The sequence below is a fragment of the Musca vetustissima genome, unplaced genomic scaffold (genome assembly GCF_032173495.1).
Source record: "Musca vetustissima isolate MV318-11 ecotype Yass unplaced genomic scaffold, APGP_CSIRO_Mvet_v1 utg6677, whole genome shotgun sequence".
NCBI lineage: Eukaryota > Metazoa > Arthropoda > Insecta > Diptera > Muscidae > Musca > Musca vetustissima.
In genome coordinates this window covers 91437-108837 of record NW_026879909.1, presented here as the reverse complement: position 1 = coordinate 108837, position 17401 = coordinate 91437, and the positions used below count along the sequence as shown (strand labels likewise).

General features: G+C 34.9%; 2 protein-coding genes across 2 annotated transcripts; one reads left to right on the top strand and one right to left on the bottom strand.

The window, feature by feature from the left end:
* Positions 1 to 2592: 2592 nt before the first annotated feature.
* On the bottom strand, positions 2593 to 3508 carry LOC133325123 (putative per-hexamer repeat protein 5). The gene is made up of 2 exons (XM_061533947.1): positions 3493 to 3508; positions 2593 to 3437 (listed from the first exon to the last, which is right to left on the bottom strand). Exons 1-2 carry the CDS (start codon positions 3506 to 3508, stop codon positions 2593 to 2595), a joined length of 861 nt encoding a protein of 286 aa, XP_061389931.1.
* A 2303-nt stretch (positions 3509 to 5811) lies between these two features.
* On the top strand, positions 5812 to 6496 carry LOC133325122 (uncharacterized). Its single transcript, XM_061533946.1, has 2 exons — positions 5812 to 5887; positions 5952 to 6496. Exons 1-2 carry the CDS (start codon positions 5812 to 5814, stop codon positions 6494 to 6496), a joined length of 621 nt encoding a protein of 206 aa, XP_061389930.1.
* Positions 6497 to 17401: the final 10905 nt, after the last annotated feature.

Genomic DNA, 17401 nt, shown 5'->3' with positions numbered 1-17401 from the left:
TAACAACAACAAGAATCCGAAACACACTAATATGACCCCAAAGCATTTGGCATCACAGACATGCTGGGCGCGTTAGGTAGCTACCCAACTAGGTAGGTTATTCATTAACATTTGAACTTGTGAACCGGTCTTAAATTAGATGCGTGTAAAGTCATCACATAACGGTAGCTTCTTGTATTTTATGTGTGATTTGCTTTGTCATTTTTGTAATAATTATTTTTTTCGATTTTTAAATATAGATATATATTTGTGTTAAAAACAAATGACTAGAAGAAAGTTTTTAAGGTTTTTTTTTTTTTGCAAAATACCTTATTTGTTAATTTATTTTCTTGAAAAAAAGTGAAAGTGTTTTTTTTTTTTGGAAATGAATGAAATTTTGTAGCTATGTGGAATTATTAAATAACCTATTATGGAATGTGTTTGTTGGGTTTATAATTATGCAAACCTGTTGGGCAAAATTAATTTCAATATATAAAACTGAGATTGCGTTACAGTTCTGAACATTGCCATTGTTTGGCCCTTGAAGATGTAACGCCCCTTTTAGAAGGATATGTGTAAACTCTTCATCTAAAAGAAAGGAAATCACAGGCCCGAAGGATAACAAACAACATCTCGAGTAATTTACCGGTTATAGAAACTTATATATTACTCATGGCTATGTCCATTTCGCCATGTCCTTTTGTCTGTTGAAATCACGATAGCGCTTACAAAATTTTTGATAAAGTTTTGAAATGTACATACATTGCTACTTCTTTTTTATTTCGCATTTTCTACCGAAGAGGATGCCTTTTTACCGCCTAGAGGATAAGAAATGTATTTCTAGAAAAAAAAGATCTGTATAGGTCCGCATTTTTGATAAAATAAAAATCCCGCCCAATCATAGGTATGATGCTCCTAAATTAACTTTTCAAACCAAGTAGCTGTACTTGGCATTCCGAGTTCATGGATGTAAACAAACTTCTGCTCAGAAATTTTTCAATATGGTTAACTTTTTTACATAGTCCCTATATCAAATTCACAAACCATAACCCATATGTGAGTGGCATACAAATTATCTGTGTAGTCATATTTTAACATAGCCCTCATATAACAAACGGCAACGGCTTATCGGACTTTGTCTTAACTGTCCTCCTATTGAATGTCGCAAATGTGATAGAAGTAATTATAACAGGTCGATTGAAAAGTCCCCAAACTACCATAGGAAACAAATTATTTGACATAATTAATTTTTTAATTCAACGTAAGGTTGATACACTGAGCCACATGATTTTAGGAAATGAACAAATTCATTTGAGATGAAATTTTTCGAGTTAATGGATATAGTATTACCTTGGGAGGGTATATGTCATGTAAAACCATAAAAAAACAGTTTTCGGTCCATTTCATCACCGAAATATCCTGGACCATAACCGGAACCTCAGGCAAAATTCCCTCTACATTTCCGTCTTCTAGTGTGGTAATGATAATACTGAACAATATCATGTGGGTAGGCTCCTGTAAATATTTACCTATAACTCATACATCTGAGTACATACAGAAATATAATTGGTATCAATGTAAAGGTCAAGTGCTGTTCTTGGATATAATGTCATCTTCCCCGGTCTATTGCCCTCAGGAGTAAATATATACTCAATGAAATGCAAATTTTGTTATTTTCACACAAAAGTCTTTGCCCGCTTGATCTGCTAATATTGACCGATCATAATGAAAATAGTCATGCTTATGCTTTTAAAATTTCGTCGTGTTCGGGTCATTATTGTGGCATCTAGAGCGACCAGAAAAACAGACCAAAGTAAGTCTTTTGGTCCATTTGATCCCCTAAATATCATAGTAAATTCGTTATAGCTTTCGAATGTATACCAAAGGAAAACCAAGGTAGTTTCTGACTTCCACGAGTCGCCCTGATGGTCCCATGTTGTCTGGGGCCACAAACATTTGCAGAGGCGATGGGGAACACCTAAATAAGCTTAACCCATTTGAAAGCTATAAAGAATATACTATGATTGTTTTAGATAGTTTATCATTTAAGAATGGATTTAAATATATATTATTTTAAAGTATATATAATTTCGAGTTCCTAAATCTAGATCAGATCCGTATAAACTAATTTAAAACAAAAAACCTCATGATAGTCCAATTTTTTAATGAATTACAGAGCTATCTTTGGATAGTTTTTGGATAATTTTTTGGTTATTGACCATAGGGTTAATATCCATAAAATCCATAAAAGGTAACTTTTGATTCAACTGTCTTTTTCGATAGAAATCTACCAAGGCATCTTTGAACCAAACAACACCAAATGCCACACGATGAGGATAAAGAGGCTCCTCACCAATCCGATCTCATGGATTTTCCAAGCCCGATAATTTTGCTGTGGACGTAGTAGCCGCGGTGTAAAATGGGTATCATTTTATTGGTTTAATGAAAATGAATTTCATTAAACCAATATTGAAGTCTTTAGCTATTAAATATTTTACCACCTTAGAAAAACAAGTTATCGCAAGGATTATACATTTTTTATTGTACGTATTTCAAATCGAATAAATAAATATTATAAATATAAATATGTATCTAACAATATACACAACGCCTCTACTTAAAGCTCATAACACGCCTTTTCAATTTTCCATTAAAAGAACGACGTTTGCGACGTCTACTTGAGGGTTTTTCCAAAACAATGCACGTTGTGGAACTGGGTTCAGTAGTTGTGGTGCCAGTGGATGTTGTCACTGTGGGACTTGTATTTGATATCGTTCCCGTTCCGGTACCAACAGAAGTACCACTTCCTGTTGTAGTAGGTGTGGCCGTTCCCGTACCAGCAGTTCCTGTCGCCGTCGCTGTTGCAGTAGCTGTGCCTGCTGCAGTTCCAGTAGTTGTAGGAGTTGTAGTAGCTGTTTGTCTACCTTGTGCCTCACCCACACTATCAGCACTACGAGTTTGGAAACAAATCTCCTGCGTTATATACGAATTACCAGATGGTGCAGTGGTACCCGTTTTTGAGAACAATGTCGTAATATTTATATTGGGCAGTAATGCTGTATAATCAATTGCACTCAGATTGACAGTGGGTAGTAGGGAAGCATAATCGATACCGGTTAAATTAATTTTCGGCACTAATGTAGAATAATCAATGCCACTTAAATCGATGGTGGGTAATGTCACATTCGGCAATAGCGAATATAAATCGACATTGGGAATGTGGGCAGTTAGATTGAGATTATTTAGGAATTCACTGGTGGCATTTGAGGTCACCAATAAGGTGCCACCAACACCTTTAATTAGGCCCAATGTAAAACCACTTGCCGCTGATATTCCTTGGGTAACTGATTTAGCTTGGCTGGCAGCACGGCCTTCGGGCTCAGCATCTGCACGGGCAGCTGACTTTAGAACGGCATAAACTTCTTTGGCGGACAAGGGGCGTAAAACAATTTTTCGTGCTGAAAAAACGGAAATTATGTATCATTAAAAGATCGTTTAAAATATTAATTATACCCACATTCCACAGCATTTTGTGTTAAAATTAAAGTTATTACTAAAATTATACAATTGAAACACCACCACTTAGAAAACATTGCAAATAATCCACTTTTATCTCTATCACCCGTTAATGATTGTCTCCGAAACTGAAACTTGTCAATGGTCAACTGGCGCTTTTATTGGCAATTTTCAAGTCCCTCGGGCACATAATTTTCTATTAATATTTAATGTCATATCATAGTTAAAATGTTTACGCCTAAGGCATAAATTTATTCTTCGAAGAAAGTGTTGCTATTTACCAAGAAAAACATAAGCAATAACAACAACAACAAAGACAAAGAGTATATGTTTTACATGTCTATAAAATGATTTACATTAAACAGGTTTGATAATGTTTATATTAGTATTCTGGAATTTTTTGTAGACACAATCAAATTAGTTTAATAGGCATAGTTTAAAGAGGCTTAAAGTCCAACCCCTTTCCATTTCAAATGTAGTTATAATTTGGCAAAGCCGAAGCGTTTGTGCCCTATATATTATCTCCCACAGATATTTTGCAATTGAAGATATATCTCACGACAGAGATCATCTACAGATCATCTATCTCGGCAAGTGTGTAATAGACATGCGACTTTCTAAAGTTATTTTATGGGCAGAATATGTTCAACAAATTGTCTACAGACAAATTTTTATATACACATGAAATTAGAAATGGGATTAAATATTTTGTATACTCATAGGTAAAAATCCGTCTACATGTATTCTATACAGACAAAACCTCCATAGGGTTCAGAAACAAAGAATATGAAATATGTATTGTAAAAGACTTTTCAAAAGTATTCTTTAAATCGACGACATTTTTCTAAGGCCATAACATCTACTAAAAATCTAATATATACCCTCCGGTCTCGAAAGGTCTTCCATAGATATGAAACCAATAAAGGTTTTCGATAAACAAGTCTTTTTGTGATACATACAATATATCATGTATCAACAGATATTCTATAACCAGCAGAGCTTTTACAGACTTCTACAGACTGAATTCCATTTTTATAGGTTATACAAGGCGTGGATTTTTTAAAAATATTTGTTCAAGGGCTATACATGGCCTGGTGTTTTTTTTTTTTTAATTTTCTCAATGATTATACAAGACGTGGATTTTTTAAGAATGTTTTTTTCAAGGCTAATACAAGGACCAATACAAGCGAGAGTTTATTAAGAAATTTATTGTCAATGAACAAAACAGCCAGAAATTTCTAAAAGAATATTTGAAAGTGAAAAATACAAGCGGTCCCTTTTAAAAATTTCTTCAGAGTTCTATAACGAAGACTACCTATATATCCTCTCAATCTCAGTGGATTTGAGATTATCGGATATATATATATATATATATATATTTCATAATGATGAGTCTGCGAGCACGTTTTCAGTATCATAACCCTTCCATGAAACCTTATCTTTCACGTGGCCCCTGTTGGAAGTAAATGTTGTCCAGATCAGTACCATCTATACCATCTAATTATTGATCCAACCTCATTTTCGAAATAAGCTAAAAAGCTTCTACATGTATTTTGGAGACAAAGAACCTTATTTGGAGAGAATATGCACTTTATAGCAAGTCTGCTAACGTAAACAAAGTTTCAGAGAAGAGGAGTTCCAGAGAACAGGAGTTCAGAGAACAGGAGTAAATACGTAATTTCATATGTTTTTCATAGATAGGATAAATTTGACCAGTGCCTCCTGCTCCTCAAAAATTAACATACTTTGTAGCACAGTGTAACCTAAAAAAATGCAAAGTAAAATATCTCTCTATCATATTTAGATATTTTTATTTAGAATAGTTTAAATATCACATGACAGCTGATAAGAATATTTCTTTATTAATATTTATAAATGTAACACTTTGCCAATTTTTTGCAAAATTTACGAATATAAATAACCTCATCGCCATTCAGTTGTTCACAACTGTCATCTATTTTGATAATATTGCCGCAAACATAAAGAAAGGGTTAACGCGTTTTCAATGGAACCCCAAAGCTACTACTTTCTTCACAGAGCAGCACAGCGATTCATTCACATACAAACTATTGGTAGCATCATCAGCATCGTCAATAGAAAACGTGGTAAATGAATGTTGACCTCTTCATTGTTGTTGCCCGCCATCTCTCACCTTTAAACTAACCGAGTTAATATAAGCGGCAGATATTTAGGTTTATCTTTCAGTTACCTAATTTGAGCTGTGGACTTTGTTAGTCTTGTGATTTTTTTGCGTGTGCAAATTTTTTTCAAAACTAGTAGAAAAAAAACGGGAAAAATTTGAAAAACAATATTAGTATGCAATTAAACTACTCTTCAAAATTGGCTTTTATAGCCACAATTTTGTTTTGTTGTGGAACAATTATAACAGAAGGTAATTTCAATGTGAAGTGCCATGGGGGACTATTACTAATAATCGTTTTATATACCCAACCCAGCCCGTCGTGTCACTTTACGCCCCCTAAAACCCGATGAAGTCTATAGGATACTGAAAGAAGCCGGTCGGGAAGATGCCATTCCTGAAGGTCGCGTTGTTACCCAAGCTATATCAGCCATCTCAGGTTTTGGTGTCGGCGTTGCTAGCGGTGTTGGTGGTGCCATTATCTATGATTTGATAACACAACCCAATGAAACGATGGCATGGTTAAATGGTCTCTTTGGTATGAATGGTGGAAGCTCGTCAGGTTCATCACAAACTCCTTCAACACAAGAAATTTGTTTCAAGACGCGTAGCATGGATTATGGCGATGATGAAAATATAGCAGGAAGACAAATGGCAACAACATCTCCTACGTCAAGCTCTCCTACTGGAACAAGCCCTACTGCAATGTCTCCTACTGGAACGTCACCCACGACAATGCCAACAACAGATGTTGGTAGTGACACCACATGCATTGTCGTGCAAAAAGGTGGCGCTAGACATCGCAAAAGACGTGAAGCGATCCTGCAACAACTTGAAGAGAGATACAAAGATTTGATTTAAAAATTGTTACGGAATCGGATTTGAATATATGTTGGAAAATATTAAATATAAGAAAAAGAAGTGAAGTGTAATTAAGTTGTTTATTATTATTGTATGTGATCAGGAATATCAAACATGCTGGAGGAACTAGACTAGGTCTTCCATGAACTAACGAACTTCCAAAGAACTTTTGCCGACAGAATATATATAGAAGGGCTGGTTTTCTACACATAGAAGCCCTTCCATTAATCTTCTGTAAATATAATACTTTAGCTGGTATTATATAGATGGAAAATATACAAAAAGTCTGCTATAAAAAATCCTTCCATTAGTTTTAAGAAGATATTATCCTCATATTCTTTACACATAAGACATTCCTTAGATGTCTTATTCAGAAGATGTAAGTTCTTTCGAGGGTTTTCTGTATACATTGAATTTCAATCGAAAACTTTTTACATAGTTGAAAGTACTTTTTCATACTCTTTCTATATCTGTTTTTATTTGCATCCGTATTACCCATCCCCCACCTCAGAAACAATCAAACTGCCACATATGAAGTGACACAAAATTTGATTTAATTTTTCAATTCTCTTTCCGACTTCAATACTAGACTTCAATATTTGATAAGAAAGCACAAAGCACAGGATAAATAAACACAAATACAGAAACTAGATAGATGGACAGACAGGCATAGACATTGATAGATTTCTCATATGCATGAATAAATTTGTTATTGACACCCATGACACCCCATACACTCTTACAATTTACCACCTTCCTTCTTTCGACCCGCCGCCCGACTTGCATATAAAATGTATGGACTCAGGGTGATGGCCACATACTCAAAGAGTAAATAAATGTTTGTAGAGACTGTGTTGTTCATATCGTAGAGCACATGTGTGTGTGGGTGTCTGTATAGGTGAATAACTAATAATCCTCCATATCATCCTTCTTCTTGCTCTACTTCCTCTTTGGTATATAGCCTGATTATTTGCACACAAAAATCATATTTATCCAATCTATATAAATAACAAATGGAAATGTAACTGACTTAGACAGGCAGCTCAATGGGCTACTAAATAAAGCTATTCTCATACCCCCTCGTCGATATATGACACAAAGAATTTGGTCATAGATGTAGCAACGGATATAGGCAGGTGGTATGTCGTCTAATCAAATATGATGTGCTATGCTATTGCCAAAAGTCAATTCTGGTTATTATGCAGGATATCCTGTCCGAGTAATGCAAGAATGACACCCAATGTGTTGGATTGTGTACATTCACATCCGGTCTAATCAAAGATTTAGTTACCCAAACCAGGACTACAAATGATAAACATTTGGATATCAGACAGATGACTTGCAAATGGGATGAAATAGTCTTATGAATTTATAATTGATTAAATTGATTTGCTGGCTAATCAGTAATACGTTTTAGGGAATTATGTATAGAGTTCATAGGAAAATTTACTAAAAACTTGATAAATTGATATTAAGATTTTTGAAGAAAACATTCTGTAGAGAAATACTCTACTCCAATGCCACATTCTCACAATGATAAAACAATAATAAAAACCAGCATTTCTCTAAACAAATGTAACAAACCCTATCTACGGTGAAAAAAATCGATTCTCTAACGACATTCCCCATAAATTTCCCCTTAAATGTGTCTTTCATATCCGCCCCCCCCAAAACATACGAATGCAGTTTCAATTTCATTTCCCATCAATTGTCAATATCTCCATCATATCAGCCACTTCCATCTTCATCAGTACCGCCATAAACATCACATTTCGATTAAGTTATGTTCACGACAATTCTCATTGTCTGTCCCCTGACATAAAGTTGGCTTCTTGATTTTTATCAACAAATTCACACCCTCTGAATGGTCATTTTGAGACAAAGTTGAAAGAGCGGCATCAAGAAAAGGAAATTTATTTTGTTGCTCTTGTTGGAGATCTAAAGCTAATAACGACCAAATAAACCAAGTAAAAGATAAGGCCAGACAACGGGATAACATTATCTGTCAAAAGGCTTTCTAATTGATTCAAATAACTTTAAGAATTGGGAAAGCACAGACAAAGACTTCATTGTTTTTTAGGCTTTGAATGAAAAACAATTTTAAAAAAATCCACAAAGCGCCTTAAAATATTTTTTATACCCTACACAACTATGTTGTCAGGGTTTTATAGCTTTGTACAGCCCCAAGAGTTTGTAACGCCACGAAATATTGGTCCTAGACCCACCTTTAAGTATACCGATCGTCATATCTCGACTAGCTGAGTCGATCTAGACATGTGTGTCCGTCCGTCCGTCTGTCCATTATAATTTGTAAACACGATACAAGCCACAGTTATGGACCAATCTTCACGAAATTTGGGTTCGGCCCAATGAAGACCCCTATCGTTTTTGTTAAAGATCGGTTAATATTTAGGGGCTGAAATGAACCAAATACTGAATTTTTGTCCGTTTTTCTGGTCGCTCCAGAGGCCGCAATTATTGCGCAAACATCACGAATTTTTACATGGAGAAGGGGATTGGGCCAAAGAATAAGCATGCCTGCTTTGATAAAGATCGGTCAATATTTAGAAGGTCAAATAGACCCTGACTTTTGTGTGAAAAATGAAAAAATTGTATTCTTTAGCATATATATTTACTCCTGAAGGACATAGAGCCGATAACTTAAAAGTATATCCAAGAGGAGTGTTTGGCCTTTAAATTGATACCAATTATATTGTCGTATGTACTCGGATGTGGGAGTTACACGTAAATATTTACAGGTGCTTACGTATTAATATATTATTAAGTAGCCCATTACCACACTAGGTTCCATGAAATGTTCCATGAGGTTCCAGTTATGGTCAAGTTCAACTCCTATAATTTTCGGTGATGATAATAATTTTGGGATGAAGTGGACCAAAAAATTATTTGTTGGTGATTTTTCGAGTCGGTCTATAGGCCACATTGAAAGCCGAACATCACAACACAACCCACGCTGAAACGAATCAGGAAAAGAAATTAGAAGTGCTGTACTGAATATTACTAATATTTTTTGACCTCTAGTCGGTCAAGAGGATAAAAATATAGCAAAATATTGCCCAAGCTCAGAATATAGAACCACACAAAGTAAGATTTTCGTGAAAGTTGTATAGGGTATCATATGGTCGGCCCCGTCCGACTTTACTGCTCCGCTCTCTAGTTTTAAATTATATATATTTTTAAGTTTTTTTTGCCAATTTTTAGCTCTATAAAATTTTGTTTGTCAAAATGCATACAGCATTCAGTGACTTGAAAAATTAAATTAAAAGTTATATAAATTTTAGTTAATGTTTATATATATATATATATTTATATATATGCAGCATACGAATCTATTGATTTTCCACATGAATAACAATAGACTTTCACAATATGAATATATTTAACAATTACGACACGGAACGGAAATTACATAAATGTGAGTTAATGCAACGAAGCAATACAAGGCAAAATGTTAATATCTTATAATAATGTTTATTCATAACCAGAAGCATGAATATCCATATATTTAAGAACATGGCAAATGTATTTCAACGAAACATTCAAATTCCATGAATATACCTTAATTATAGATTCCTAAATTGATGCTATTCATGATAAGCAATTCAAAAGATGAAGGACACATCAATATGTACATCACATGTAATGATTATTTAAATTCTATTTATTTCTATTTTCCCCAGAATTGTATTTTATTTAAAAACCAACATCCATTCAACACACAAAGGCCATTGATGATTACCTTGTGTTGCTATTTCAAAGGATTACTTATATAAATGTCACTTTTGCACCAATGCACTGCAAGGGGGAAATTCTACAATTTGTTTTTCAATTTATCCTTTTGCATCAATTGACGGCAACAATGGCCCAACATACTCAGCTGTGTGTGAGTATATGTCCTCTGTTATCCTTATCGTCTATTTAATGTCATATCTACGCTCTACGACTTTGAGGAAAAAGTGTTGATCTAATTTTATATCTCTGTAATCCCATAAAATGTCTGCAACAAAAGTCAAAATGTGAATGTCAATAGAAAAAATACGTTTTTTTTCTTCTTCTACTTTTCAGTGTATTGTAGTTTTTGCTGCTGTTGTATTTTAAAGGTCGCATATATACCCAACCATACCCAATCACTTGACATTGAAAAAATGAAAAGGTAGTGTTTGGGGAATACCTATTCATTGAATTCTTAAAAAAATACAATTCTATTGAAAAGCAGAATAGCTCGGAAGTCAAAAAATAAAATATTTTATAAAAAATTGCAACTTTGTGTAGTTATAAATTCTAGGGAATAAAAGAGTATGGGGAAAAGGTTTTTTTCAATACACTCGAAAAAAATTAAGAGAAAACATGTCTTCAATCAAATCGAATGAGGAACGTTTTTGTAAAGAAGAAGAAAAACACTAAATTGAATACCACAAGACGAGATTTCTAAAAAAAGTTTCACATACCATTATAGATAAGAGTATGGCCCTCAAAAATACACTAAATCGATATTTGTATATTTTATTCCTTTTACTCCTCCTTACTCATTTTAAATTCCCTTTATTGATTTGAACCACTGAATATTGACCGATCATTATAAAAACAGGGTTCTATTTGTGGCTCTAGAACGACTATAAACCCAGACAAAAGTTTTCGGTCCATTTTATCATCTGAAAACCTCAATCAGAAGTACCTAACGCTTAACTTACGCCTTCTAGAGCGGCAATGATAATAGCAAAGAATATAAAAATAGGTTGATCTCTGTAAGAATTATCTTACAACTCCCATATCCGCGGACATGCACCAACATAATTCGTATAATTTTAAAGGTCAGCCACTCCTCTTCGATATACTATCAACTTCTCGGGTCTATGTCCTTCAGCAGTAAATATATATGACATAGAATAGAAATTTGGTAATTTTTCACATAAAAGTCAGGTTCAATTTAACCCACTAAATATTGCCCGATTTTTGTGTGTAAAATTTCATGATGGTCGGATCATAATTGTGGCCCCTAGAGCGACCAGAAAATTCGATAAAATAATGTTGTTGGTCCATTTCATCTCCTAAATATTAACCGATAATTACTAAAAACAATAGGGATATTCGTTGATAAGAACCTGCCCGTTCTTGGTTGGTCCATAATTGCGGCCTGTATCCTGTGTTTACAAACTATAATGGGCATATAAATATTGGTCCTAGACCCACCTTTAATTATACCGACCGTCATATATCGACTAACTGAGTTTATCTAGAACATGTGTGTCCGCCTGGCTGCCCATTATTATTAAAGGCCACAATTATAAACCAATCATACTATTACCCCACTAGAGGGTGGAAATGTCGCGATGATTGCTTTGAAATTTTCATGAAAATACGGTTATGGTCAATGACAATGCCTATAATTTTCGACGATGTTGAGATGATATATAGCTGGTGTCGAGATTTTCTATGCGCTCCATATTTCACACGGTGAAGGGGATCTCTACCAAATACTTAGAACGCATATTTATATGATGATCGGTCAATATTCCGAGGATCGAATCAACCAAAACCAATAGTGACAAAATTTTTATTTTGTGGCGTAAATATTCCCATCGAGGAAAACAAGATTTGAAAAATATGCCAGGGTTAGAAAGTGGAGCTATTGATATATAATCGGTCAAGAGGGTGCAGATATCGTGAAATATAGCCCATGCTCAGAATAAAGAACCACATAAAGTTAGAGTTTTATTGTAGTTGTGTATTGTATCATATGGTCGGCCCTGACCGAATATAGATCTCCGATCACTGGTTTTATATTAAAATAGCTATCGTATTTAGCTCGTGTGTTGAGGTAGTCCGCACATATCACAGTACTCCATTATAGAATGGAAGATATATTAACTTTTTCATTCTGTTCTCTCCAAATTGCAGTAGACATTCTCCACTCCATCGCCATAAGACCTATCAATATCGTTCCACGTTTTGGAGTTTTGATATTTATTTTGTATTTCTAATCTGCTTTTAATTTTCTTTCCGTGTATGGCAGACCTTGATGTTTCCTCCTCGCCTTTGCATTTGTTGCTGTACAACTTTGTTAAATGGTCAAACGACGATACAAACAGAAGAAGTTTCCATTTCCATTCAATTCAGTTATAAATATAACAACACAAAGCCCCAAAAATATATCGTACGTTTCCCGTTTGTCACAACAACAAACAATCAAGGCCTTGGTTAGAGGGCCAAGGTGTCATTACACATAAAAAAGACTAACATTTGAATAGTCAAAACACAAGGAACACTTCTTACATTGCCTGTTTCATTTTGTTATGGTTCCACTTTAAAGTTCTGCCAGTCTCTGGGCGTCGTTCCATAGATTTATATTTCAATTTTACTTTGCAGCAAAACCATAAAGTTTTCACACAACAGCAACAAACAAAAAAGAGACATTTTCCTTGGTCGCCAACTACTATCGTTGGATGTGCCACAGCAGTAACATGGTGTTACTGATGCATTTGATAACGTTGACATTATTCAGGATACAGGATACTTCTGCCGCGTCGTACTCTTGGCCAGTTATGCCTGACAAAACTTTGTTGTGTTCTGCATTCTAGAGTCGGTGTGTGTGCTTGTGTCCATCAGTCTTAAGTGGTATGCGTAAAGTATTCCGATTCAATTTTGTGTTTTGCTTTTGAAGTCTTAACATTTAGTTGGAAGTTATTTTGCTACTTCGTTTTGGTCCATCCGAACAGATGCTACATTGCAAATTATTGGCAATTGTAAAGTTTCTTTCATTTTGGTGTTGTTGTCGTTGTATTTGTAGTTTGTATCGCATTGCAAAAAACATCCTTCATCCTATGTTGTTAGACAATTGTCCTTATTTACCAAAGAATTGCATTTCTTGTTTAGTTTGTTTGGAAAAATTGGATATCGTTTAGGGTAGCCACAAGCATAAAATAAAGTAATCGTGCCATCAATGCTAGGCACTCACACACGCACAGTGACATTTTACTTAAGAAACATTTGAGGAGTTGCTGCAGAAAGTTTTGTATTTTTCGTTTCCTTTCGAAATTTTCTTTTTGCATTTCTTTCATTCGAAGAAAATTCTCAAAAAATACCAATAATATAATTTCACTTAGCCTGGGTCAAAGTCACTGAAGTTTTTATTGAATTTAGTTGGCTTGTTATTCGTATTGCTCAAATGGATAGACGGATGAGTGACAACATGTTTTTTGGCCCAACGTCGTCTTCAAATGTTTGAAGGAAATGCATTTTAACGATAAAAATGACTGCAAGTTATTGCAGTTGGTTTGCCAATAATTGAATTGTTTTGCTATTGCGAAAAAAAAAAATAATAATTGATCAGTGTTTTTTAAGAGGACGGAGCTGGCCATATGTTGCCGTACACCATTAGCATTGAGGTTTAAGTTTCTATTAAGGGGACCCCCCCCATTCTCTGGGTCAAAAATTTTTTTGATTTAATTCGATTCTACACTAATTCAACTCTTGAAGATATAGCTGATTTATTGTGTCAGCATCAAATGACGGCTGAAGGGCTTCTCAAACTTTAAACGCGTTTTTCTCTTTTGCGAATGGCGGGCACGATAACTCAAAAACTAATAACCCAATCGATTCCAAATTTTTACACGTTTCTCTGTGAGTGTATAGCTATCGTATGTACTAGGATAAAGCCAATCGGTAAATATCTTCCTTATTTTTTAACTTGGTTTTTGGTCAAAAATCGGCGATTTTCCAAAAAAACTTTTTCAAAGGTCCGCCATTTTGTTAATTTTAGAGCGAAGTCAATAATCCTAGTTCATATGAGAACCAGACATGTACTCTTTCTAACACCGTTAGAATTTTCGGATTCCGATGTTCCAGTGAGGAGTTATCATGAACGCCATCAAAAATAAGGACTTTTCTTTAATTACAAAAACAACAACAAAACAATAACAAAAATTTTTTGTAAATTATTGTTCTTCTCTTTTAAATCTTCAAATATATATGTGCAAAGTTACAAACCTTAACAAGCATTGGTATTGATTTACCAGCCCATTGAAAGTCTTGAAAAATTAAAATCGAGAAAAAATACATTTACACAAATGTCTTGCTCCTTTTGATCATCTAAGTCTTCCCCAATCATCACCGGAGCATTTATATTATCTCTTCCCTGTGGTGTTCCGATTATAATCTAGGCCTGTGGTGCGGATCCCCTAATAATTGCCCTGGTTAGAATCGAAACTTTATACTAAATTTCGTAAAGATCGATCAATAATTTCGGCATAGATACACAAGACGGCACACTTGAAGGTGTCTCTAAGACTAATACTTCGTGATGTTAAAAAATCATACTACTACAAAGATAAGTCCTGAGCGTAGCATGCGTTTATATGCTACGCTCAGGACGTATTTTTGTTACATATTCTAATTTCAGTGGTGCTATTGCGATGACCTTTATTCAGATTAAGTCTAACTCACAAATTTCGGCATTTGTGAAGTAATTAAGTATTGAATAGGTAGAAAATCTACATACCAAAAACTATAAATATTGACTTAAGTTTAGGGGAAGGCTCCATATAGCAATACAACCCATATAAGGTGATATTTTAGATTTTCATTAGGTGTCAGTTGGTGTTACAGACAGATATATTCCCTCAGCTTATGGTTTGCGGAGGACTTCGGAATTACAAAGGTTTTATTATTCGCTTTATATAAGGTATATTTTTTTATTTAAAAGGTTTCCAATTTCTAATAAAATCAATTTGCTTCAAAGTAAGTTTCAAGTTTATGAAATATTAACCCTTTGGTAGGAGAGATACCAGAAGGAGTGGACCAATGGGTTCCATCTTTGGATTTGATCTAGACTAGGTAAATATAATAGTGTGGGCCAATGGGTCCCATCTTTAGACTTGTTATAGACTTGGTAAATATAATAAGGTGTGCAATGTTTGGTTCAAATCGGACATTGCATTCGCCTGATAATGGATTTATAAAATGAGAACATTTTGAGTAGGGGTGAGGTACCATGATATTAAAAAATTGATATTTTGCACAATTTTGGCCATTTTGTGGGGGAGGTACCAGAAGGAGTGGACCGATATTCCCCATCGTCGAACTTGAACTAAGTTTGGAAGAAATATTACGATTTGCAGAGTTTGGATGAAATCTGTTACTTCCTTCGAGACAGGCGGACAAACGGATATTTGTAAATCGACTCCAAATTGTCTGAAACGGATTTGGTCCAAATAAAGATGGGGTCTAAAACTAATATTTCGATGATTCACATTTTTGGCGTATCAGAGTGTGTATACCCTCATTGGACATTATGAATTTAATCTCATATAAGATTTAGTTTTTATTTCGTTAGAACTCCCCCATTTAATCAAATATTCAAATTTCACACACATAATATTTATATTTATTTTTCGTTAAATACAAAAAACACATTGGAACTATAACAACTGACAAATGTGATATTAATGACATTTAGCCTGGCCTTATTATCGTCCCATCACATTCATAAAGAACTGACAGAGTGTTGAAATGTTGCCTCGTTCGTTGTCGTTGCGATGATGCGTACCGGCATATATCATTTCAAGTAATTTGTCCCCATGCCTTCTCAGTGCAAAAGCAGAGGTTGGGAATCACATGTTAGTGTAAATGTGTGTGTGTGCAGTGGTAATATTCGAACCGTATAAAATTGCCCTTAGCTGCAAAAATGCCCCTGAGTTTTTTCTTCTGCCTTTTGGGTTTTGGAAATGAATAAATGAATATCTACATCGATGCAAGGCTGGCTATATATACAGAGAATAAAGAATGGCTGAGTAAATGGGAAACAAAAAAACGAACGAACTGAAAATGAATGTTGAACCAATGTCAGATATTTGGTACATTTTCTCCCCCGGGCTCAAAATATATGACTTTAGCACTCACTGGCTGATGAGGATTTAACCAGTGATCACACACACACATATGCACACGTATTTTGCGAGTATTGCCACTATTCACTACTGTTGTGAATTGCGGAGCACGCCATGTAACCCTTCTTCGATGCCATCAACATCCACGTTTTTATAGATTAATGAGCTGCAAATTATTTGTTGAAGCAACAGCCAAACTAATGTGAATGAGGGAGGGGGCACAAATGTATATTCATAAATCACGCATATCACGTGCTTGCAACGCCTGCTTACGAAACGTAACACACAACAACAATATTCTCAAAGGAGGAATATTTGCATCGGAGGGCAGACAGACATACAGACTGGCTGACTGACTCTGAACACAAATATTTCAAAATCAAGTAGACATTTAACCACTCATCCAATCCAATCCAATCCAAACCAACCAACCAGGCAGGGAGTCATCCAGTCAGCTGTGCAAAAGCCGTATTGTGTCTGCGGCGGCATCCACTCTCCGTATATGCATGAAGTAATTTTCACAATTTCGCCTAAAGCTCATTCAGGCGTATGTTTTCACACAGGAACGCTGGAACACAAACACACCCGCACACACGTCGCCACCCATTCGCTCATGCATTGTGATGTTATTTTTAAAGCCTCCAAGGGATTTTTAAGCTTGGGAGCGACCCCATGGTTGCGTGAAACTGATGTAATGATGATGTTAAGAACTTTTTTTGTCGCTCTCTCAACCATCCAATGGTGTGTGGGGGATTGGCATACATGTTGCATGTTACCATAGAGACATATTGTTGCATTAATCATATCAGTGGATGGAATATTCTTTGGCACGCAATGTAAAAACAATTGATAGCTGTTTTTCTTCTTAAGGCAGATTTAGAGGGTAGTAGTTTTTTTTATAGACAAGGACATTTATTTGATGTATTTCATAAACGGAATTAGTTAAATTTGTGAGAGTTGCAATATTTATGAAAATAACCTAAGGATATATGTCCTTATT

Bases quoted from the DNA above. Each gene is read 5' to 3' on its own strand.
- LOC133325122 (XM_061533946.1), top strand. From the start codon at position 5,812: ATGCAATTAAACTACTCTTCAAAATTGGCTTTTATAGCCACAATTTTG. The intron at 5,888-5,951 runs GTAATTTCAATG...TACCCAACCCAG, and splicing joins TGGAACAATTATAACAGAAG to CCCGTCGTGTCACTTTACGC.